Source organism: Aspergillus karnatakaensis (assembly GCF_047715665.1).
Source record: "Aspergillus karnatakaensis strain CBS 102800 unplaced genomic scaffold BJY04scaffold_2, whole genome shotgun sequence".
Lineage (NCBI taxonomy): Eukaryota > Fungi > Ascomycota > Eurotiomycetes > Eurotiales > Aspergillaceae > Aspergillus > Aspergillus karnatakaensis.
In genome coordinates, this window is record NW_027395714.1 from 228,485 (window position 1) to 252,449 (window position 23,965).

Genomic DNA, 23,965 nt, shown 5'->3' on the forward strand with positions numbered 1-23,965 from the left:
TAAACATTTTTGAGCCAACTAATAACCGAATCATAGAAATCTGGGATTTGTATCAGGTTATATGTGTGGTACGACAGGGATATATAAACAGACGAGGCGCAAACCACGCTGTAAGCCTTTCAATCTCTAGCCCTGCGCCAGATTTCCTTCCGCAGCCAGTCCCCATTTGCAGCACTTCCAGTAAAGCTTCCTGGCCCTCCGAACTGCTTGTAGAAGCGCGCCCTGCTCTCGTAGCTATCGTCGATACCCATAAACTTGAAGGTATCCCGGGATGAGTTGATATCTAGCCCTGATTCCGCCATCGCTTGGGAACCCCGGTTTCTTCGAAACACAATACCACCACCGCCACCACCGCCACCGAGATATCTGTTGATCCCAAGCTCGAACGCTCTCGGGGCTTGCTCAAGGGCTATGTTCCCGACAGAGCAAACGACTTTCCACCACCACGATTCCTCCTGAGCGGGAGATTGATTGCGAGTGCCAGTAGGGTTATCCTGGGGTTGTGCTTTCGATTGCTGAGATTGAGAATAGGAGTCGGACTGTGAGGAGTTTGATGTCTTTGAGGTTGAATAAGAAGATTGCGCCCGGAAAACCTGGGCTGCTGATGTGGCATCGCGGTGCACGACCGCGTCTAGGTCCTGGAGAAACAGCGGCTGGACTGCAGAGGACCTATTGCGACAATGCCGGATGATCAACTCCCTCGCGTGGTTGCTGAGTTCCTCTGTATCAATCTCCCATTCGAGCAGTTCGTCCGTTTCTTCTCCAGCAACGTATTTCTTTCCAAATTGAAAAGTGCCGGCCCCTCGAGTCACGAACCTGGCCAACTCGGTCTCCTTCCGGCTTGCGAGTCGCTGGTTGGACTGCTCCACCCGGCCTTCCCAGAAGGTAGTGACAAAGGTCAGGTTCGGAAAGAAAGACTCTCCACAGAGCTCCGTAAGCCAGACGTAGAGCTTTTGCTCCAGCTCATCAGGTCGACGTATAAAGTTATTGATCGGTGTGAGGAAGAGTATCCCCGCAATGATTGCGTGACCACGGATCTGCTCGAAGATATTGGCGATGTCACAAAAGACGGTCCATTGACTCGCTTCGTTGTAAAAGCCGGGCGTATCCACGATGAAGTACGTGCTCGCGTTGATCTCCGCGTCGACGATCTGGCACGTCTTTGTACCTAAGGAGTATGGTGGGCATTAGATCATGCGACTTCGGTAGACTCGACTGGGAGTACCTGTGACATGGCTGGAGAGGCCAGTGACCCGCGCAATCCTTTCGGTAAGTGATGACTTTCCGGCGCCTGCCTTACCGACAATGAAAACAACTCGCGCCGGAGTGTCGGTGTGGCTTTTGATAGACTGAAGGCACCTTTCTGTCCTGGCGGTTACTTCTGCGGAACTTGTTGTCATGGTCTTTTGGTTTGTGTTTCAAGCCCATATGGCATGAATATTAGCTTGATCCCACGACAGTTCCGTATGTGCGTTCACGTTGGAGTTGGAAAATCTGATCGCTGGGCGAGAAAGGGTGGGATTTATATTATCAACCTCCGGTCTACAAAATGGCAGGTTGAGCGGGGTAACGTGCGAGTATGCCTCACAGCCCTCATATTGCTTTTTCTTTCCTTACGCCATTCTGGCGGTTCCGGTCAGTGTTCCTCATGGTGGTTGGCGGCTGTCGTCTGTTGGTCAGTCTCCTGCACGAGGCAGCAGCAGCAAGACCAAGTCCAGCCATGCACGCAAGACGCGAGAGAAAAGAAGCGCGTCAGCAAATAGAACACAGCGATAACAATCTCGATGAGGCTCAGCCTTCGTGTTTGCTTACCAATTGTTATGGCACAAGTTGCTGTGCATCACACCGCAGCTATCAGCCATCGCCACCGAGCCCAAATGCCACCGGGGCGCAAGGCAGAAACCCCGTCCACCAGATGGCCTGCTGCCGCCTCGAAATATCGTCGCGATGTGTTCCACCCCCACGAACATGGCAATGGTAGCCTTCTTGTGAGCTATAAGCAACCGCCTGACCACGCGGTATTCGATTCATTGTCTTGGTGGTTTCGATCGCAACAATACAGGACCACACTGCATTATCCGCAGCTAAAAATGCCGCAGTTTTTAGAGACAAAAAACTACACCATCGCGTGGCTATGTCCGCTCTACTTTGAAGCCGGGGCTGCCCTAGCCATGCTCGACGAATACCACGGCGTCCCCCGGCGATCCCCCGGTCAAACAGTGCAATACCACGGCCGCATTGGCCAGCACAACGTCGTGATCGTCGGCTTTCCAGGGGGCGAAGTCGGCATTGGTGCTGCCGCCAGTGTAGCTACGGAAGTCACGCGCGACTTCCCTCACCTCGAGGCCGGAATGCTGATCGGAATCGCAGCGGGCATACCCTCCCCGGCGAACGATATTCGGCTCGGGGACGTTGTTGTCGCCGTACCAACGGGCGACAGCTCTGGTGTTATCGGATATGACCTGGTGAATATTGAGCCGGAACTGATCCGCTTGAAGCAGTGGCAGGATGCCACGCACCCTGCGCTGAGAAGTGCCATTTCAGACCTCAGGGCATGCTCGATGCTGCCTCGCGGCCTGGCAGGCGAGACTTTACCACAGGGGAAGTTCTGGACTTATATTGAGAGATTGGGGAAAACACCCTTCCAGCCGCCTTCGACACCTCCGCCGACTAGTTTCTCTCCAACGGACACGCGTCCATCCGGGGAGTGCCCCGTTGTGCATTACGGGTGTATCCTGTCCGGCAACTCTGTTGTAAAGTCTGCTGCCCTTCGCGACGAAATGGCCAAGGCCAGAAAGCCTATCGCAATTGAGATGGAAGCTGCAGGGGTCATGAACCGTTTGCCTGTTGCCGTTATCCGCGGAGTGAGTGATTTCGCTAACGCGGACAAGAACGACGACTGGCAGTTTTACGCCGCTGCTACAGCGGCTGCGTATGCGAAGGAGCTCCTCTTCCATCTCAGTCCCCTTCGAGCAGAGAATGGTAAGTTTTCTTCCATCTGAAAGATCAAGCACCTGACCTTGCATGTAGTAGCAGTACCGAGCCAACCCTCGGCCCCACAGGTGCGGACTAGAATGTCGCAAGCGGCTTTAAACCACCAGTTAGACGAGAAGGTGGTGAGCATGAACCGACGGCTGGACTGGAGAAACTCGGTAGTCGATCTGCTCAAAGTCCTCGATCTGGACTGGTCTCCCGAAGCGCGAGTACGCCTAGCAAAACGCTGGCATGTGTTTGTTGGCGAGGATGGGAGCGTCGCACGCAACATTGCGCTCCATGGCGTGGTCATCGACGAGATTGCAAAGAATGACGGGAGAGCATCGAAAAGGCTTGTTGCTGCACTTTCTTTAACAGGAGATTTTGATTGAACGGGACCTTCGGGCGGCCGGAACAGCCCTAACAACAGGCAAAATTATCATGATTTCTCGTCTAGGTACTCTCTAGCAATAACTCCATGTTCCGAATATGTAAGCTGTCAACAAATCATAATGCCATGTAGACTCTAGCTAAGACCCCATATGTATAGCTACTAACGACGTCTATTGAGCAGCTGGATCAGCTATCACAAACCTTATTCTATGAGTCAAATTCAAGTCCTTCGTACATTGATTGCATTAGTCAATCTCCTCCAATATATCAGGGGCACTCTTTCTGTGACATTCCGGCGACGACGCATGCCGCATCAGTTGTCTGCTTATCGCCCAATCCGACATGGGCGGCGTTGGGCCTAAATTATTAGGATGCAAGTTAATTAGACGCTCTGCGCCGTCGTGATCCTCAACAAGCTCCGTAAGCGTTGGCTTGCTCCGCGTCGGATTTGTAAGGAGGACTTTCAGCGCCGGGCCGAGGAAGGGATCTGTGCTGATAGTGAGGAGGCAGTCAATTACGACGGCGAGATCTGGGAAGGCTGCAGGGATGTCGAAGCGAGAGATGGAGTCGATGATGATAAATATGATCGTGCCTTGTAAGAATTGTTTAATCAGAGAGTAAAGGAGGTCACAGATAGAAGAGACGTTATGGTCTTCTAATGCGGCAACGTAGTCCCAGCTATTGATGAAGCTCGTATCACCGCTTCATCTGGATTAGTCTATTTATGAGCTGTATCGAGATTAGACGCGCGAGGCCAGCGGGGCCGTGCCAGGTGTCGTGCTGTTGAAGGTGCAGGCCGCGGAAATAATGAGCGACTATATCTCCCGGGCGGGAGGAGACAATGGCAGTAACGAGGGTAGCACAGAAGGCAGAAATTGGGGCTGTCTTCAGCATGGAAACGTCCTTGATATTGCCGTCTAGAATTATAAGGTCTTGGTATGGCTTGCTGAGCCACTGCATGACCCTGGCATTGCGCAAGACCGAAGCCTGCGTCTGATCGAGGTCCTTCTGGTTGAGTTTACCCATAAAGGAGAGGGTTTGCTGGAGGTCGAGATTGGCCTTGTTCAGCACGGTTGAGAGAACCAGTACGGAATCGCTCTCGGCGGGGCGTTGGGCGAGGACCTGCGGGAGCCCTGTTCCTCCACTTTAATGATGCCCTGCGGACTCAGCACATGCACAAACTCTTGTTTCAAGCCCTCGAGTTCCCCAAGCATCACTCTGAATTAGGGCACATTAGGGTCGACTCGCCGCCTAAAACGGATCTAATTTAATATCTGCAAGCTCCGCCAAGCCGAACGGAGGCTGGTAGAGGGATGTCAGTCGGACCCAGAGGTATCTGCGCATCTGGAGCTTGACGAGGAGAAGATTCTAGAGTACGCAGGCTGACACTATGACAAGAATTCGGTGCACCGCTGGAACGGCCGGCGAATCCGCAACGCTTTCCAGATAGCCTACTCCTTCGCGCACTTTGACATGAAACTAGGCCCATCTGGAAACGCCGATATCCTAGCAAACCATCACAACAAAGGAGATGAAAGTACATCCAGAACGGCTGCTGGACCTGCTGTACCGCAACCCAGGATGCCTCTCCACAATATCAGAAGGAGCAGCAATCCCCCGGCGGCGTTGGTCACAATCTGCCACTTGAACCTGAGCGTAAGTCTTCCACCCTTTTCGAGCTTCCTATTGGCTCTTCCAACGCTGCACCTGCACTTTCGTTTTACAGTCAGCCACTTCTTGCTATCCATCACTAACGGGCATCCTCCTTTGGCTTGCAGAGAAATGCCATAAGCAAAAAAATGAGGAGTGTTGCGTCTGGAAGCTGCGCCTGGTGCTGTCAGGGCAGGTGTGTGCAGCCCTGCGAAGAGTACTACCGGACCCCGTGTGATGGATGGGGCACTTGCAAATAGAACTGCATCACTCACTCTTGGGGTTAGTAGTAGGACCGGGACGCCCTGCAGGGTGAGACTTTCGGAAACGCTCCGTATCCGACATGGATTATTCAATCTTACTCTCCAGGGTCCCCGTCCTGTGTCTCCCTCTTGGAGCGGAACGAGATCACGGCGCGAATGCTGAATGCTGAATGTGATTTCTTGTCTACTCTGGTACCGGTACCTTGCTTGTAAACCAGTCTCAAGGGAAGTCTGACGTGACGGTGTATACTAACGCGATGCTACTATATTACGTAAATCAACCTTGACAGAAAGGCGTTTTTGAATAGTAGATGAATTTCATAAAGGAGAAAGCAAGCCTCAGCTAAGCCCACACAGCTCGAACCTGGATACGCGTATAGAAGTACAAGAATCAGAGAACAACCCCACCCGCATCTGGCAATTCAGGCATTCAGGCCCTGGGTGCGTAAATCAACCAAACTGCCACGGCTCGAACTTTGTCTCCCGTGGCTTCTGTGGCTGCTGCTGCTGCTGCTGCTGCTGCTGCCAGTGGGTCAGGCTCGCAGGTGCGAACTCCGGGGTAACATAATTCCCGATGTTGATACCCTGCAGCTGGCCGTCTACCATCTTCTGTGCGTAGTTATACCGCCGGGTCGCGTTGTTTGGCACCTCCGAGTCAGTACCTGCGCCTTGGAGATGATCAGAGGCTGTACTGTGACCGAGGGTTTCGTTTTTGGGTTGTTTGGAAGACATAGGCTCCAAGTTGCTATCGCTTGGTAGCTGTCGAGGCGATTGGTTTGAACGAGGGTAGTCCCTGGTGGAGGAGCTGTTGGCTGCCGGTGCCATGGTTGTTGAGGTATAATGGAGCTAGAAAGTAATTTTGAATGCGTGATGATTTAGTAGCTAATTCAAATCCATGAATTGACTTACGCGTCTATATATACCAGAGCTTAATCGTACAGATCAGATGTATGACTCTCATATACGTCATGCGTATCCCTGTGTCTGCTAATGATGATGACTTGCAACCCCTTGCGCCCGGCATAGGATTCCGTCCCATTTATGTGGCTAACGCCGAGTGATCAGATGTCATGGTATGTACGTATGGTTGTTGAATCAGCTCATGATGATGATTCTAAAAGTGATGACCACGGTGGCGGTAGATTTATGGTTTTCTCTGGAATGCCCGTGGGAGGCAGATGCCAGAGTGGCGGCAGCCACAGATGAATCTTGTCCCAATAGCTCATTAGTCCCGTCATTTAGTAGGAGAGTGGCAATAGCTTCCAAGGACAGCAGAGCTAGGTGTGTTTCACAGATGATGCAAGCGGGCTACGCAAGAAAAGCAAAGATACCACCTGGGTCTGTCCCTGAAAATATGGCGACGAAAAGAAAAGAGCCTTCTCAGCCAACTGCGATTTACCAAAAGACCAAAAGTTTTCTATGGCACTAGCCTAGCGGAAAAGTTCACAGCCCTAATAGATCGAGGGCTTTTGCCTCCGCCTAGATTATGATCATGGTTAGTGGGAAAGTAGGGCAGAAATCCCCATAAAAATATCAAAAGAGACGACCGCACCTATAATACTTCAGATCTGCAATTCGCATACATTCAATTATCTTGAAGGTCTGGTCATCTGGGATTAGGCCGCATATTGCCGGGATATATATTCGACAGAGCCGAAGAGACTACAACTCGATAAATGCACCCTGGAAGGAAGAGGATGGCGCTATGACGAATGTCATGCCATGATAATAACACCCTATGCACTGCCATTTCGCCCCCCTGGCCAGCCCCCGACCATCATGCCAGGCACCACCTAGCATATCGGGCTGCCTTGCAGTCTACGCCTGTATCTATGTAAGACATTTCAAGATGTTAATAAGTACATACGACCACAGGGTGAGGAGAACAGGGCTTCCCGTCCGCTCAGCCGTACTTAAGCCTCACGCCGGCTGGTTAGTAGTATGGTGGGTGACCACATGCGAATCCCAGCTGTTGTATGTTTTTGCTGCCAGCGAAGGAAGTATTTTGCTCTTTTTTGTATGTTCTGCTCGGCTATCGACTTCTTTTTTAACCGCAGGGAGTCTCTCTGCGGGTAAAACCAACATTATGCGCTGCGGCTATTGACTAGCTGGCACCTTGGGAACATGTTCAGTAGAACCTTACAAGCAAACCCTAATTATGTACATCAAGCGATCCCACCACATAGAACCGCCTCAATCCCTGCAAGAACCTTATGTGCTGTATCCTCCTTGATAACCGTTCGACTCCCCTCGAAATGCAGAACGAGTTGGCTCCCGCCCCGACGCGGCGTTGCATAGATCTCCGGCCGTGTTCGTGGAGGCTGGCCGGCCTCATAGACGGAAACCCTCATTCGGTTTCCGGTCTCACCGTCATCTTTATTTTCCTCTCCCTCCGCCTGCTGGAACGCAGTCCGCCATCCGAAATCCCGCCGTCCCTGCGACCATCCCTCTGGATTGCAGTGGTAGATGATCTCCTCCATGCCTGCTGCCTCGTAGGATGCATCATCAAGGAACTGACTTTGTAGCCGCCGAGCTACGGTAAAGAGAGTGTCTTTCTTGCCGTGGACTTGGATCCGAATCGGGACCTCGGTCAAGGTCGGGCCCATAACGTTATGCAGGGCGCTAGGGAGGTTCGCGCGGCCGGTCACCAGACGGCCAAAGACTACTTCATCCTGTCCCGATTGCTGCGCGAGGACGATAGCACACGCGGCGTGGAAGAATGTTGCGGGCGGGATATCGTCGTGGACGAGCCGTTGCCCGGCGGGCAGGGAGATGGTTCTCGTGATTGTCAACCGGTCTGTGGGGTCTAGGCAAAGCGAGCGAGCACGACGGCATTCCCAGTCTAGATATTTTGCATCTTGTAGTCTCGCGGCCCAGTGCTCAAGGCTTTGTTTCTCCTGCGTCTGCTGGAAGGCCAGGAGTTGCCGGAGCGAGGGGTGTGCAGGCAGCGCCGGTGTCGCCGCCTCGGCAACAAGCAAGAACAGGGTTTCGAGGATCTTCGCCCAGGTATAGTCGTCGAATTGGGCGTGGGAGATTCGGAAGACCAGACGATGCTGGCCTGATTGATGGCGCACCGCGATGAAGCGTATGAATGACTGGCCCAGTCGGCGCGGTGTGCCGCGGTCCTCTTCACAAATTCTCTCGATGGCAGATTCGATGTCTCCGTCTACCTCGATTGTCTCATAGGAAGGGCGGAGGTCCCGGAGGAGAACCTGCCACAGGCGATTCTCTGCTTCCACGAACACTGTATGGAGGATTTCAAAGTGCCGTACCAGTGTGCTACAGGCTGTTTGCAAGCGGGTGAAGTCGACATTAGACGGCAACTCGAGGATCCAGCTCGGTAGTCTCCCCGGCGGATCCTGTAGGGCATCGCGAATAGCACAGGTTTGAAAGTCCGTGCACGGAATCACATCTTGAACGTGGTAGTTCTCGATCAGCAGCGGCTCGACGTACCTTTGCAGAAAACTAGAAAGAGTATGACCTGCAGGCAATAACGAAAATGGGGTGGGTGCATGCTCTTCCCCGCCCGCCTCCTCCTGCGTTGTCGACATGTCCGTGACGACCTGGGCCATCTGAGAAAGACGCGGCGTCTTGAAGATCTGCGCGACCGTGAGCGAAAGCTTCTGCGCGCGGGCATACGCCACTAATCGCATTGCGGCGATAGACTCCCCGCCGATGCGGAGGAAGCTGCTGTCCGCGGTAATACTGGCTGCGTCGACCCCAAGGACCGAAGCCCAGAGGGATTGTAGTCTTTTCTCCATTACAGAGGATGGTTGGCGGCCTCCGCGTCCACGCGACTGCAGCTCCGCGAGTCGTTCGAGGGTGTAGCCATTGCCCAATTCCCGTAATGCTCGCCGGTCGGTCTTGTTAGTGACGGTCATTGGAATCTGGTCGACGGGGATATAGGCCCCGGGTATCATACTGGTAGGCAACAGATTAGCAACCTGCGGTCATCTCGTTCGTACGGTAAACAACTCACTATTGTGGTAGACGATGCGAAAGATTCTCCTCCAGCTCCTCGACAAGCTTCGCAAAGGCGCCTGCAGCCTCGTCTTCAGCCGACTGGAACTGAAGGAAGACCGCCAAAATCGGCACACCATTCTGTGGAGTAATGATCTCGGCCACCAACCCAGCAATGTGACTCGTCATCTGGGACTCCTCCAAACAAGCACGGACATGGAATTCCACCTCGACCAACTCAATCCGCTGCCCGCGCAGCTTCACCATCCCATCCATCCGGCCAATGAAGTCCAGCGATCCGTCTGCGTTGTAGCGCACCAGATCCCCAGTTTTGTACAGGATGCCCGAGCGCCCCGGACGGCCTGACGTGCCACGCATTAACCATGGCGGGTCGACGATATAAGAGGCGGCGGTCTTCTCGCGACTGCCGAGATACCCTTTGCTCACCGTGGGCCCCTCAATCAGAAGCTCGCCAATGGCACCGATGGGGGCTAACCGGTCTGGACAACCAGGGACCACGAGCCAGGTGTTGGCCCCGTAGGGAGAGCCAACATGGTGGTTGCGACAGGGCGCATGAGCACTCATCACGACGAAGGACAGCGCCTGTGCGCATTCGGCCGGCCCGAAGATGCCTAGAATCGCCTCGGCCTGCGTCCAGCGCTCCACCTCGGAGCGCTGAATTGGTTCGCCGCCCATGGCTAGGCATTTGAGGCCCGGCATTGACGCGGGCTGCAGGGATCGTACGACGGAGGGGGTGAAGTAAGCGTAGTCGCAGTTCAGCCGGGTAAAAGTTGCGGCGATGTCGTTGCGCCGCTCCCATTCTGATGGAATGCAGAGGCAGCCTCCACATATTAGGGTCTGTAGGTGGTTCGACCAGGAGACGTCGAAGCTGTAGGAGACAAAATCAAAGACGCGCGATTGCGGCCGGATGTGCAGGACCTCCTGCTGATGCGTTGCGGCCGAGGCAAAGTTCTGGTGTGTCGTGATGACGCCCTTGGGTGTTCCTGTTGAACCGCTTGTGAAGACAATGTATAACGTGTCTGTGGGTTGCATCTTGGGTAGCTGCGCTGCTTTGGTTCCGGGAGAGTGGACCAGATGGTCTCGAGTGACAAGCACCACCGTCGCGTCGCCAGCAAAGGAACGGGCCAACTCTTGGTTATGAGGAGATGTGAGAAGCACGCTCGGCTGAACCTGCTGGACAATTGACTGGAGGCGTAGTTTGGGCTGCGTGGAATCCATGGCGACACACGCTGCTCCGGCTTTTATCGCCCCCAACGCCGCCACAGCATGCCAGAGGGACTTTTCGTAACAAAGTGGGATTATCGAGCCCGGGGTAACCCCGAGGTCCACAAGCTGATATGCTAGACTGTTCGACAGATCGTCCAATTCCTGATAGGAAAGTTCACCGTCCCACGAGCAGATGGCTGGGGCACTGGGCTGCTGCTTCACCGTGTCGGCAATCATTTCATGCACGCACTGTTCTCTGGCCGGAGGAACCGTTGCATTCCAATTCCAAAGAGCGTCAAGGTCCTTTGGGCTGACGGCCTCAATCGCCTCGACTGGCTGAGTTGTGCTGGTAGATACCTGGTGTAGAACATGTTCAAACTGGGCGGCCAGATGTTCCATCTGCACTGGATCGATAACCTGTGAATCGAAGTTGATCTCCAAACTCACTCTGTGATCATTGGTGAGTTGACACAGCACCATCACTGCGTTGGGATTATAATCATCCAAGTCACCGGTCGCGGAGGTAGTCTTGCTCTGTGATGCAAAAGGCCCCCCGGGCACATCCTGCTCAAGGCCTTCCCTTGCAGGCTGCACAATGAGAAGCGTATTAAATCGACTGGCTCGGTCTGTATCTGAACTGATCTTTCGAATTTCTAGCAGTTCGGTCTGCTCGTATGTGCTCATCTCGATCGATTGTTGTTGGATCTCACTTAGAAGCATGTTGACCCCTTGCTTGGGATCCACCTTCACGCGAACAGGAACAGCATTGATCAGAGGTGCAATCATTCGGTCAATTCCAGGAAGAGGCGTCTGCCGTCCGGTCACCAGGCTACCAAAAATCACATCGTCAGTGTCGGTATGGCGAGTGATCAGGATCGACCACGCTGCTCGTATCACTATACGATATGTTAGTAAAGCACACCCGGTCTCCATCTGAGACTTACTGGTTGCAGTTGTTGTCTCCTGATTCATGGCCTCCTGCGGAAGTTGAATCTCTCGCCTGACAGTGCAGTCCGCACTAGGCTGGTAGTTTTCATCGGGGAGTTCTGGAAATGGCACAGCCTTAAGGCCGGAGAAATAGTCTCCCCAGAACCGTTTGGCCTGATCGAGATCAAGCGCCAGAACGTGTTTGATGAAGAGCTGGAAGGGTGCTGCCGGGCCACTGTTGCTGCTGAGTCCCGCATAGGCTCTCGACACCTCCTGGATGAGAAGGGGCATGGAGTATCCATCGTATATGGCGTGATGCTGAATCAGAAGACAAGCGAGGTCATTAGTGGAGGCATCACCCACAATTACTAAACGCGTTAACGGGGTTGACAAGCCCATTTTGGGATATCGGTTGCTTTGCAAATATACGTCAACACTCTCGCAACTATCCCAGGTCAGCTGTTCTTGAACTTGAACCATCACAAGACCTCCTTCGGCCTGTGTTTCGATAATGCGGCACCGGAGGATTGGAGCTGTGGTCTGGCTGGTTTCATCCCAGGCCTTCTTGAGGCGAGCAAGATCGACACCGTCGGCAAGCGGGAGAAGGAAATGCGCAATGTAGGAGGTGCCATTCTTTGCTGTCATGGAGAGGAGAGACTTTTGTACCCCTGTACAAGGAAAGATGTCTTGGATCTGGGCGAGCTCAATCCTGCACTGGCTGGCGATGTCGGTCAAAGTAGCGTCTTTAGCTTCGGGTTGCCTCATGAGCGAAAAGGGCGGGACCTCTAGGCTTGTATCTGGTATGGGCTCCAGGGTAACTATCTTTTGTGCCATCTCCGCAATCTTTGGATGGGTCATGATATGCTGGACACTCAGAGAGATGTCTTGTCTACGAGCCCAAGATGCCAGACGCATGGCGGAGATGGAATCTCCACCGAGTCTAAAGAAATTGCTATCAGTCGTGATTTGATCAGGATGGACTCCCAGCACTAGTGACCATCCTGTCTGTAGCATAATTTCATGTTCGGTGGATGGAGGCTGAGCAGTACTACCAGAATGCAGTCCGCTCAGCTGATCCAGACTCAGACTGCGTCCGAGTTCTTGCAGCCCCTTTCGGTCCGCTTTGCCCGTCGCTGTCAAGGGAATGGAGTCAATGGCAATGTAGGTGGTTGGGACCATGTATGAAGGCAGTCGATCGGACAGAGTGTCATTCAACCTTCCCACCATGCTGTTAATAGTCTCCGACCGAGCTTCGATAAAGGCCAGTAACGCCGCTCGTTCGGTAATCTTGGGAACAACCACCTCGGCGACGACGCCTCCCTTGACAGACATCTCGACCAGAGCCTGTTGAAGATGATACTCTACCTCTGAGAGTTCGATCCTTTGCCCACGCAGCTTCACCTGCGTGTCTTTCCTACCCATGAAGAGCAAGCTCCCATCCACGAGGTTATATCTGACCAGATCCCCAGTTTTGTACAATCGCCCTCGCCGGCCAGATACCTGACCACTTGGACCACCCCGAAGGAGCCAGCTCGGATCCTGAATAAAGGAACCATCTGTCTTGGCCTTGTCATATAGGTAGCCCGCACCAACAAGGGGGCCCTCGAGATACAGCTCGCCTACCGTCCCAATCGGTGCGAGGTGTTCACCAGAACGCGGATCCACAACCCAAGTTGAGACTCCAACCCCGTTGCCAATGTGGATACTCGGAGGAACAGGACGCGGCACTTGCCAGTACACCGTCCCGACGGTGCATTCGGAGGGGCCATAACCAACGAAAGTTTTCGCATGCGGCGTCCACAGTTCAAGAACCTCGTGTGTCACAGCTTCGCCACCCAGGAAAATTGCTCGGACAGTCGGGATGCGCATCGGATCAACCCACCGCGCCGTCGACGGGGTAAGGAACAGCTCGGTGGTCCCGAACGCCCGGATGCTCTCGGTCAGGTTGCTTTTCCTATCCTCGTCGCTGGGAATGCAAACAGTGCCACCGGCGGCGAGCGGGTGGAAGACATCCCAGTAGATCCCGTCGAAGGCGTGGGAGGAGAAGGCGTAGACGCGGCTTGTGTGGTCAAACTGGAGGGTGGACTTTTGGTATGCAAGTGCACTGCAGAAATTGCTATGCTGTATGAGGCAGCCTTTTGGGGTTCCAGTGCTTCCACTTGTGAATACGCAGTAGAGCAGATCGGATGGCTGGACGTGGCGTAGTGATTGCTCTGTCCAACTGCGACTGCATTGCTGGTTGACGGATTCCTGATTGACGAGTAGTACATTCCTGGACAAGGTGCTACAAAGCTCTTGACTCGCTGTGGAGCATACGATCAAAGCCGGCTGCAGCTGTTGTAGCACCGTGTGAAGTCGCGTTTCCGGGAGCGTGGGATCGAGGAAGACCCCTGCGGCGCCAGTCTTGATGACGCTGAAGAAAGCCAGGATGGCAAAGACGGACTTCTCAAAGCAGAGAGGGACGATCATGCCTCGCCCAATGCCGAGTTCAATGAGGTGGTGTGCCATTGCCGTCGATTGCTCATCTAGCTCCTGGTATGTCAATTCTCCATCCCAGCCGCAAATTGCTGTCGCATTGGGTTCATGCCTCGCAACCTCAGCGATTAACTCATGGACGCATCTTTCGACACTGGGATTTGGCTGCGCATTCCACTGCCAGATGCGATCCAGATGGGTGGGACTGGCTATAGGGAGATCCTCAATGACCACTCCATCAAACTTGTGTGAGACCAGCATGCGCAAGAGGTGCTCAAACTGATCAACGAGATTTTGAACAGTTGCACGATCAACAACCGCCTTATCAAAGCAAACCAAAAGCTGTACGCCATCCTCCTCAAGGGTGACCCCCAAGGACAGAGCATAGGAGTTGAATCCGCGATAGCGATTTGTCTTTTCCTTCTCTTCGGTGTCTGATGGCTCGGGGGCAAAGAGGCCCATCCTATCAATTGTCTCCTCTGGCTGCTGCACAATCAGCAGGGACTGGAATTGACAAGCGTCCTGTGCCTCTTTGCTGACCCGGCGAATGTTCGATAGTCCGCTTTGCTCGTAAGGGATCATTTGCGTCGCCTGATCTTGAAGCCCCTTTAATAGGGCCTGCACACTTCCTTGCCCGTTGACGCAAACGCGAATGGGCAGAGTAGCGATTGTAGGGGCTGCCAGTCGGTCGATCCCATCTACGGGGGCACTACGACCCGAGGCGATGACTCCAAAGACAACGTCGGACGAGCTTGAGTACTGTGAGCAGAGCGTAGCAAATGCTGCACGGACTACCATGGCCGGAGTGAAGTTGTCGGATCTCCAGCGCAGGTTTTGGATGGTATGTGAGCACATGGATTCGGGCTTGGGCTGGTAGTGTGAGGTTGGCAAGGCCGGGAATTGAGAAGCTTCGAGGCCAGCAAACTGCGAGGTCCAAAAGTCGGCTTTGGCGGGCTCGGGAATGCTTTGAATGTACTGTACAAAGCTCTGCAGTGGATAGACAGTGCGTGGGATGGCGTGGTGGCAGTAAGCGTTTAGGGTCTCCATTATGAGCCCTGTGGTGACTCCGTCATAGATCGAGTGATGCATCGTCACTGCAAAATATATATTCTGTCGTTCCTGCAACAGACTGCATCGCATCAACCGCCTTCGCAGACCCATCGCTTGTTCCTTATCCTGTCGGATATAGTCCTCTCGTCCTGTGGCTGGTGTCCACCGCGTAGGTTCTTGGACCACTACCTGCACCAGACCTTGACCTGGGAGGTCGATGATGCGTGTTCGCAGAATGGGAATCCTCTGTACGGTTTTCTCCCATGAGTGTCTGAAGTTGTCTGTATTGACGGAAGCGTCGAGTCTGAGAATATTGCGGCCGATGTAGTTTCCCTCGTGCTTCATCGTCAGTGATAACAGGCCTTCCTGCAGTGGGGTACAAGGGAAGACATCTTCTACGGTGGCTTCGTCAACGTCACACAATAGTGCAGCCTGTTGACGGACATCCTGAGCTTCCCATCCTGGCTTCAACAGACTGAGTGGCTCTATTGAGCCCCCGCCACCGTCCGACTCGTCCTGGATAACCAGCACGCTGGCCATCTCAAATAGGACTGGGTACTGGAATATCTGAGCCACGGTGAGCATCATCCCTTGCTCTCGGGCCAGGCCAACTAAGCGCATCGCGTGGATCGAGTCACCCATCTGCAGGAAACTATCTGCAGCAGAAATATCCTCGGCCGGGACACCCAGTGTGGTGGCCCACAGCTCCTGTAGTGCAACCTCTTTAGGGAGAGTGGGCTGGACACGGATTGAGTTCTGTTCTGGTGTGAAAGCAGCACCGATCTCTTGCAGCTTCTTTCGGTCCCTCTTCCCTGTCGGTCCCGTGGGGATAGCTGGAATTGGAATGTAGTAAGAGGGGACAGCATAGGCGGGCAACGATTTTTGAAGCTGTCGACTAAGACCCTGAGTGAGCCTCTCGATATCGTCTGCTACAATAAGGGCCACCAGCGTCGACTGCTCGCCAAGCGTGGGAGTGATTGCGTCAACAACGACCTGGAGATTGTCTGATTGCAGGCACTGGCGAATACGGCATTCCACTTCTTCGGGCGCTACCAGCTGGCCACGAATCTTGACCTGAGCATCCCGTCGGCCGAGGAAGACCAGGTTTCCATGGCTGTCATATTGCGCCAGATCGCCGGTTCGGTAGATGCGCCCTTGTCGCCGCGCGGCCAGGAAGCTGGGATTATGGCAGAAGGACCGCTCGGTTAGGGCCAAATCCGCTACATAGTGACTCGCACACGTTGGGCCTTCCAGTGCGATCTCTCCCGGTACACCCAACGGCGCGAGACGATGATGATTTTGGGGATCCACCAACCAGCAGGCCGGTATCTGGCGTGTGGAAGTCCTCTTTAGATCTCGAATGACCCCCGATTTCCAAGATGATTGAGAGGCCACAGAGATGGCCGCGACGGAACACTCAGCGGGGCCGTACCAGTTAAAGACTGTGCAGGTTTCTTTCCACCGGTCGACGTCCTCTTGATTCAGCTTCTCTCCACTAAATACAAGCACGGATAGACCTGAATCTTCCTCAGGGTGTAACAGCCGCGCGGTGGACGGGGTGCAATGAAGCATGTTGGCACCACGCTCCCTGATGGAAGCAGCCAGGCAGTTAAGACGATCGGACTCTGAGGGGATGCAGAGACAGCCTCCGTATAGCAGCGTCGAGACAGTCTCTAGCGTGGCAACATCGAAATCATAAGATGCGAACTGAAAGACGCGGCACGAGGAGTTTAAAGCTAGGGTTTCCCCTAAAGAGTGCACATTTGCGGCCAGGGTGCGATGAGTCCAGAGAATCTGTTTGGGCTTGCCAGTGCTGCCAGACGACACCAGGATTGCAGCAGGATCCGCCAACTGCACGCTCGGTAGCGTGGTAGACAATGCATTACAGGCGAGGAGGTCTTCCAGTACAAGGCAGCGTGTCTTCAACCCAACTGATGATGAAGCAATCACAGCTGACACACCAAGATCTTCAAAGACAGTGCTCATGCGCTCCTCTGGCACGGTAGTTGATAAGATCAGGGCCACAAATCCGGCTTTCCAGATGGCAAGCTGGATTACCGGAGCCCATTTAGTCTTTTCCAGGCACACCGCGAGAATGGAACCAGGGTTGAATGCGAACTCGACCAATCTTGAAGCTAATTTAGTAGATACCTCATCGACTTGGCCGTATGAGAGTGTCCCGTCCCAGGCATCAATAGCAATCGAGTCTCCCTGGGATCTGGCAACGGCAGAGATAGACTCATGCACACAGCCTTCAGGGTCGTCAGGGAGATTTGCATTCCGCTCCCAAAACAGAGCAAGATCCGAGTCCGAGGCGGTTTGTAGCGCCCCCAGAGTCATCGTTTCCGCGTCACCCGCACAGATCTGTTGGAGTATGGTCTCGAATTGGCGGGATAACCGCTTAACCTGCGTGCTTTCAATCACCTGATTATCAAAACTGATATGTAGCTTAACGCCGGTTGTAGTAAGCTCACAGATCAGCATAAGCGGGTAAACATTAAACGGATCCGTGCCCCGGGTATCAAGATTGGAGGAGTGGCTCCGCGCCTTGAATAAGAGGCTCTCCTTGTCGAGACTTCTCCCCTCCGCTACTGGTTGCACCACCAGCAGGGTCTGGAATGAGGGGGTATGCTCAATTGTCCGCTGGACGTTCTGGAGACCGTATTGCTCGTGCTGTGTGATGCGGACACTTTGCTGCTGGATCTGTTCTAGGAAGGTCTGGACAGTTTCACTACAGTCGATTGAGACCACGACAGGGACGGTAGCAATGGTTGGGCCAACACAGTTTTCAATACCTGGCATATCTGCCTGTCTACCGCTGGTGGTCACGCCAAAGATGACTTCGCTGGACGCCACATATTGCGACTGCAGAATCGCCCAGCAGGAACGCAGAATTGTGGAGGGCGTCACTCCCGTTGTTCGAGGCCAGTCGACGGCAATTATAAGATCCAGCTGCTCATTCGCCTGTGGAATATGCCCTCCTGGAGGCTGAGGGAAGGGTTGCGGTTCGATGTTAGAAAGCTGGTCTTGCCAGAACGAGTGCACCTTCTGCTGATCACTCTGTTGTATATAGTGGATGAAGTTGCGAAAGGGTGTGATGGTGATCTCGTCCGCTGTACCCAGGTACTGGGCTTCTAATACCTTGAGGATCATTTCCAGCGAGCTGCCGTCGTAGATGCAATGGTGGATCGTAAGGATAAATCTGCCGTCAACAACTGCAGCTCGACACAGCGCTGTTCCCAGTCCCATGGCCTGCTTTTCGTCCCACTCTAAATATCTGGCTATGCCCTTTTTCTCAATGGTCGGCGAGGTGCCTGAAGCTGCCGCATCCTCGCTGAGCAGGACTTGCACAAATCCCTGATCAGGCAGATCAATAATTCGGGTTCGGAGTACGTGCAAGCTCTGCACCGTGGCCTTCCAAGCACGTTGGAGTCGGTCCACATCCACGTCCCGTTGAATCTCGAGCACACTTCGCGAGATATACTGCCCATGGTTCTTCACGCCCAGGGCCAGGAGTCCCTGCTGTAAAGCGGTACAGGGGTAGATGTCCAGGATGTCCGATTCCGAAACGGCACATTGTAGAGCCGCACGATATCGGCTGGCATCTACATTGAATCCAGACCGTACGAGGGAAAACGGCAACACATCAAGCTCTTGACTGTCCGTCGTACTCTTCAGCATCCTCTTGGCCATGTGCTCCAGCTCGGGTGCTTCAAAAGTATCCGCGACAGTAATTGAATACCCGGCCTGACGCAGCCGAGCAACAAGACGCATCGCGCTGATAGAGTCTCCTCCCAAGCGCAGAAAGTTGTCCGTCGCATAGATGCTCTCCGGGGATAAGCAGAGAATCTCCGCCCACAGGCGATGCAGCTCACACTCCTCATCCGACGAGGGTTCTCGCGTTTTCTGCCGGGAGGGCTGCATCTCCACCAGCTGTGTGAAATCAAGGGAGCTGCCGATCTGGCGGAGACGAGCGCGGTCAACCTTCCCTGTCGGTCCTAGGGGGATCTTGGAGATAGGAAGGTAAAGCTTTGGAATCATGAATGACGGTATTAGAGGTGAGAGATGTCGCTCAAGGCGTTCAACTGGCAAAGCTTGTCGGCTCTCCTCACTGCAGCTATAGAAAAGAGCGAGAGTCTCCTTGTCGCTAAGGGATGGGGTAAAGATCTCCGCCACAACCTGCAGCTCCTGCAAGCCCACACTAGCGAGGAACGATTGAATACACCGTTCAATGTCACTCAGATCCACCCTCTGCCCGCGGATCTTCCGCTGCGATTCCTGCACACGAGCAAGGAAGAGGATCTGGCCGTCGGCGCCGTACTTCACCAGATCCCCTGTTCGATAGACGCACCGGCCCTGTGGCAGCCAGGATGGAGAGAGGAAAGCCGTTTGGTTGAGGTTTGAGCTCCTGGTCCCGGCGTAGGTGGCGAGGATTGGGCCCTCAATGCAGAGTTCCGCGATTGCTCCAATCGGCGCGAGTGCATTTGCGTTGCTTGGATCAACCAGCCAGATTGACACAGATGGAGATGCTCGTCCAATGGTTCCCGGCTGCCAGGTCTCTGCATCGACCAGATATGTAGTGGTAACTGATGCTTCAGCCGGCCCGTACCAGTTGTAAACGGCATCCACGGAGGCCGCCCAGGCCAAAGCCGTGGCCTTGTGCAGTTTCTCGCCGGCAAAGACCACGGTCTGGATGCAGGGAAGGCTTGTGGGCTCTAGAGATGCCGCGACTGCAGGGGTCAGACATACCCAGTTGGCGCCGCTGTTGACCATGCTCTCGGTAAGCCGGTTCGTTCGGTCTGTTTCAGAGGGAATGCAGAGGCAGCCTCCGGCAGAGAGTGTGGCAAAGGTTTCCACGACGCTCACATCAAAATCATATCCCGCAAACTGAAAGGCTCGACTGCTAGTCTCAAGGCCAAAGGACGCAATGGCCGCCGTAGTATTGCTAGCAAGGACCGCGTGACTCCATTGGATTGCCTTTGCTGTTCCAGTTGATCCGGATGTGAACAGAATGAGGGCGGGCTCCATGAGATCATTTGGCAGCGACAACGATGAATCTGGGGTTCTGGGACCACTGTCTTTAACGACTTCAAGAATTTTGAGGGTTGGTATCATGCCATCAAAGGGATCTGCGGTCGTGGTCAAAGCCAACTTGGGCTGCAAGGTCTCCACAATCTGCAAGGCCCGCGCATGCGATGTCGATGCAGAAATTGGCACGGCGATGGCACCCAGTTGGAAAAGCGCAAGCAGACTGATACAATGCCAGCAGCCCTTCTCAAAACCCAAGACGACGATTTGTCCACGTTTGACTCCTGCCTTCTCCTGCAGGCGACACGCAAGGTCTCCCGACGCCGCTGCCAACTGCTTGTAAGAGAGCTTTCGGTCCCAGGCCCAGACAGCAGTGGCATCAGGTCGCTCTGCCACCTTGGTGGCAATCAAGGCCGTAACTGACTGAGTAGCCCCTACTTTAGACTCACCGTTCCACTTCATAACCTCTCTCCGATCCTCTGCCGGGACGACATCAAGCTCGCATAGCTGAGAGTTGAGGAGCTTCTCCGAGCATAACTGCCGAAGGATATGCTCGAAATGCCTCGCAAAACGGTGTATCTCCTTCCGCGCAATCGCTCCAGTATCAAAATTAATCTTCAGGTCAACTCCAGACTTTGTCAACTGACAGATAATCATCATCGCGTACGGGTTGTAGATGGCCATGTGATCGGATCCCCCATCCTTGTCCACGAGTCTATACTGACCGTCATCTGTAGTCACAATACTCTGCGGCGTCGAGAGAAGCGCCCCAGCCGTCTCTTGAACTTCTGGCTGCACCACAAGCAGCAGCTGAAACTGGCTGGCAGCATCAATATCCTCGTCAATACGCCGGATTTGGTGAAGGCCAAACTGCTCGAAGGCCGCCATTTCCACCGCCTGTTGTTGTACCTGCTGCAGTAGGTCCACGACCCTCTGAGCCCGGTCTACTTGTACTCGGACCGGCACGGTAGCGATGGTTGGTCCGGCGATACGCTGTATGTTAGCTACGGGAGCCTGTCGTCCGCTCACTGTAGCACCATATTTTACGTCTCCTGCATTGGTGTAAGAGGAAAGCAGCACAACGAGAGCGGAGCGCACTATTGAAGACGGGGTGATATCAGTTTGCAGCCAATGCAGTCCGGTCACACCATGATGGAGATCCAGCTTTTGCCCTGGACTATAGTCAGCAGACGGGAAAACCGTCGCATTGCAATTGGCCAGCTGACGAGACCAGAAAGCCTTCGTATCGTCGGTTTCTTGGCTCATAATATACTCCACAAATGGTTGGAACGGACGCGGCACTAGTGCGTCCTGTGGCGAGCTGTATGCCATTTCCAGCGTCTCCAAAATGAGCGCGGAGGTCCATCCATCGAATATTGAGTGATGCATCTCCAGGACAAGACATGGAGGTGAGCTGCCAGTGATAATGGCTGCGCGACATAGCGGTTGCCCCAGCACGGTGTTCGGGCTGTGATTCATGAAATTATTAATGGTGTTGTACTTTTGCAACGGAGCTATTGAGCTGGTGACAACTTGGACCAGCCCTTCACCCACGAGCTCGAGGAATTGGGACCGGAGAATAGGCGTTGCGGCCACAGTGTGTACCCAAGCCTTACCCAGCCGGTCCGGGTCGACACCCTGCTGCAGCGGAAAGGCAGAGTGGGAGAAATAGTCGGCATCAGTTTGCCTCGCAGTAATGGCCAACATGCCTTGTTGTAGGCCTGTACAGGGGTAGATGTCCTCAATTTGGTCGACCGACACCCGACAAGCAGCGGCTGCTTTTTCACATATCTCCATGGGCCTTGTTGGATCCTTCAACAACGAGAATGGAACTACCAGCTCTTGGCCTTCTTCTTGCTGCTCATCGAGATGTACCTTCACGGCCAGATCTCGAAGGACTGGAGATGTAAAAACATCCGCAACCGTCAATGACAGACCCTGCTCTCGAGCTGCAGCCACCAAATGCATGGCAGCTATAGAGTCTCCTCCCATCCGTAAGAAGCTCGCCGCCGTGCTGATTGTGTCTTCCTCGAACCCCAACACCTGTGCCCAAAGCTGCCTGAGTCGCCTCTCCATATCCGTCTTTGGCTCGTCGTGGTCCACTGCCGTCAAAATCGTAGCCTGGAGCTCCACAATCCGGCTCCACTCAAGGTCACTGCCCATCTCTCGCAGTCGTTGCCGATGCACCTTGCCCGTCGCGGCGAGCGGAACCTCTGGTACAGGGATGTACACCGTGGGAATCATAAAAGCCGGCAAAACCTCCTGTAACTTCCCCGGCAGACATTCGAGCTGCGCCTTGATCTGCTCCCTCCGACAGTCATCGTCCGGCGAAACCTGCACATACAACGCCAGCAGCGCCGTATCGCTGCCCCGAGGCACAATGACATCGGCGATAACCACAACCTCATCATCAAGAAAGCCCCGAACGTGGTGCTCAACATCCCCAATTTCGACCCGCTGCCCACGGATCTTGACCTGCGCGACCTCCTTCCGGCCCACGAACACCAACCGCCCGTCCGGCTTATATTTGACAAGATCCCCCGTCCGATACACGCGGCCGTGCCGACCCGGGACGCCCACACTCCCCGCTAGAAGCCACGGCGGATCGTCAATGAACGCCGCAGCAGTTTTCGCGGGATCATCAAGATACCCTTGCCCCACCATGGGACCCTCGAGGACAAGTTCACCTACACATCCGATACGGGCCAGTTTCCTCCCATCCGACTTCGGGTCTGTGATCCAGGTACAGAACCCGACGCCACGGCCGAGATCCGGCCTCTCGTCGACTCTGGAGTGAGAGAGGACAGAAAACGCACATTTAAAGGTACACTCCGTCGGGCCATAGGTATTCAGCAGACGGACCCTACTCGCCCAACGGGTGATGTTGTCGCGGTAGGGCATCTCGCCGCTCAGCAAGACGGTTTCCAGCGTTGGGGTCCGTCCTGGGCTGGCGGTTCGCAGTACGGTGGGTGTTACGTTGATTAGGGTTACATTGTAGGCGTTGATAGTGCCGGAGAGGTCGGTTAGCATCTCCTGTTCGCGCGCGATGCACAGGCACCCGCCTGCGCAGAGAGTATGCAGGAAGTTACTCCATGCGACGTCGAAGGAGTAGGGTGCGAAATCTAGGACGCGCGAGCTGGAGGTGAATCCTAGGGCTTGGCCTTGGTGGTGGACTGTGCTGCGGACGTTGGAGTGGCTGATACAGGCACCTTTTGGCTGTCCGGTTGTTCCGCTGAGTGTTTTTTATGTTAGATATTTGAAGAGTAAATGGATGGGTTGAGACGTACGATGTGAAGGAGATGTAGACTGTGTGCGATGGCGAGACGGGCGGCAGTTTTTCTCGCGATTCCTGCGGTAGCGTGTCTATTAGCGTATCATCCAGCTCCAGAACAAAAGCCTCCGTTAACTGTGCGGCTCTTGTGCGAAGGCCTGGGGATAAGATGAGGAGTTTCGAGTTGAGTTGCTGGAGGATTGAGCGCAATCGGGCATCGGGTTGTGTGGTGTCCAGCGCCACGGCGGCGCAACCGGCCTTGATGATCCCGAGCATGGCAACGCAGGTCCATTTCGACTTGGAGAATAGTAAAGGTAGATTGGATTGAGCAGGGATGTTTTGGTCCAGAATACAGAAGGCGACTCGCGCCGCGAGGGAATCCAATTCCGCATAGGTCAGTTCGCCATCCCAGGCAGAGACGGCCAGGGCTTCGGGCTGTTTGGCGGCAATGTCGGCGATGAGCTCGTGCACGCATCCTTCAATGCCTATGGGAACGACGGCGTTCCAGTTCCAAATTGTTTCCAGATCTGAATCATGGTCAGAGATAAAAGAGGCGCCGTCTTCGTTCAGTCTCATCTTGCTCTGAAAGTGGCTTGCAAGAGTGAAGCCTATGCAAATTGCGCAAATGCTAAATCAAGTATGATAGACGGAGCTCTGGAGTCATGTCAGATTGTTGGGACTACAAAGTACGATGATGTTATACGGAGTGGCGCCGGCTGAGAAGATGCAGTTCTGCAGCTCTACCCTG

At 54.2% G+C, this 23,965-nt stretch overlaps 4 protein-coding genes across 4 annotated transcripts; 1 reads left to right on the plus strand and 3 right to left on the minus strand.

The window, feature by feature from the left end:
• Window positions 1-51: 51 nt before the first annotated feature.
• On the minus strand, window positions 52-1,695 carry BJY04DRAFT_43427 (GTPase domain-containing protein). Its single transcript, XM_073720377.1, has 2 exons — window positions 1,226-1,695; window positions 52-1,168 (listed from the first exon to the last, which is right to left on the minus strand). Exons 1-2 carry the CDS (start codon window positions 1,398-1,400, stop codon window positions 120-122), a joined length of 1,224 nt encoding a protein of 407 aa, XP_073576705.1. The 5' UTR covers window positions 1,401-1,695; the 3' UTR covers window positions 52-119.
• A 395-nt stretch (window positions 1,696-2,090) lies between these two features.
• Window positions 2,091-3,365, plus strand: BJY04DRAFT_204545 (nucleoside phosphorylase domain-containing protein; the record flags this gene model as incomplete). The annotated part of the gene is made up of 2 exons (XM_073713504.1): window positions 2,091-2,982; window positions 3,034-3,365. 2 exons carry the CDS (start codon window positions 2,091-2,093, stop codon window positions 3,363-3,365), a joined length of 1,224 nt encoding a protein of 407 aa, XP_073576706.1.
• Window positions 3,366-3,611: 246 nt separating this feature from the next.
• Window positions 3,612-6,104, minus strand: BJY04DRAFT_212862 (uncharacterized protein; the record flags this gene model as incomplete). Its single annotated transcript, XM_073714717.1, has 2 exons — window positions 3,612-4,068; window positions 5,755-6,104. The coding sequence occupies 2 exons, from the start codon at window positions 6,102-6,104 to the stop codon at window positions 3,612-3,614; spliced, it is 807 nt and encodes a 268-aa protein (XP_073576707.1).
• A 1,340-nt stretch (window positions 6,105-7,444) lies between these two features.
• On the minus strand, window positions 7,445-23,793 carry BJY04DRAFT_212863 (putative nonribosomal peptide synthase; the record flags this gene model as incomplete). Its single annotated transcript, XM_073714718.1, has 5 exons — window positions 7,445-9,200; window positions 9,259-11,362; window positions 11,411-13,643; window positions 13,710-23,178; window positions 23,234-23,793. 5 exons carry the CDS (start codon window positions 23,791-23,793, stop codon window positions 7,445-7,447), a joined length of 16,122 nt encoding a protein of 5,373 aa, XP_073576708.1.
• Between the last annotated feature and the right edge of the window lie 172 nt (window positions 23,794-23,965).

Excerpts from the sequence above, each read along its gene's own strand:
- BJY04DRAFT_43427 (XM_073720377.1), bottom strand. The coding sequence starts at position 1,400 with ATGACAACAAGTTCCGCAGAAGTAACCGCCAGGACAGAAAGGTGCCTT. Across the intron at positions 1,169-1,225 it reads CCTCTCCAGCCATGTCACAG|GTACAAAGACGTGCCAGATC; the intron begins GTACTCCCAGTC and ends CATACTCCTTAG.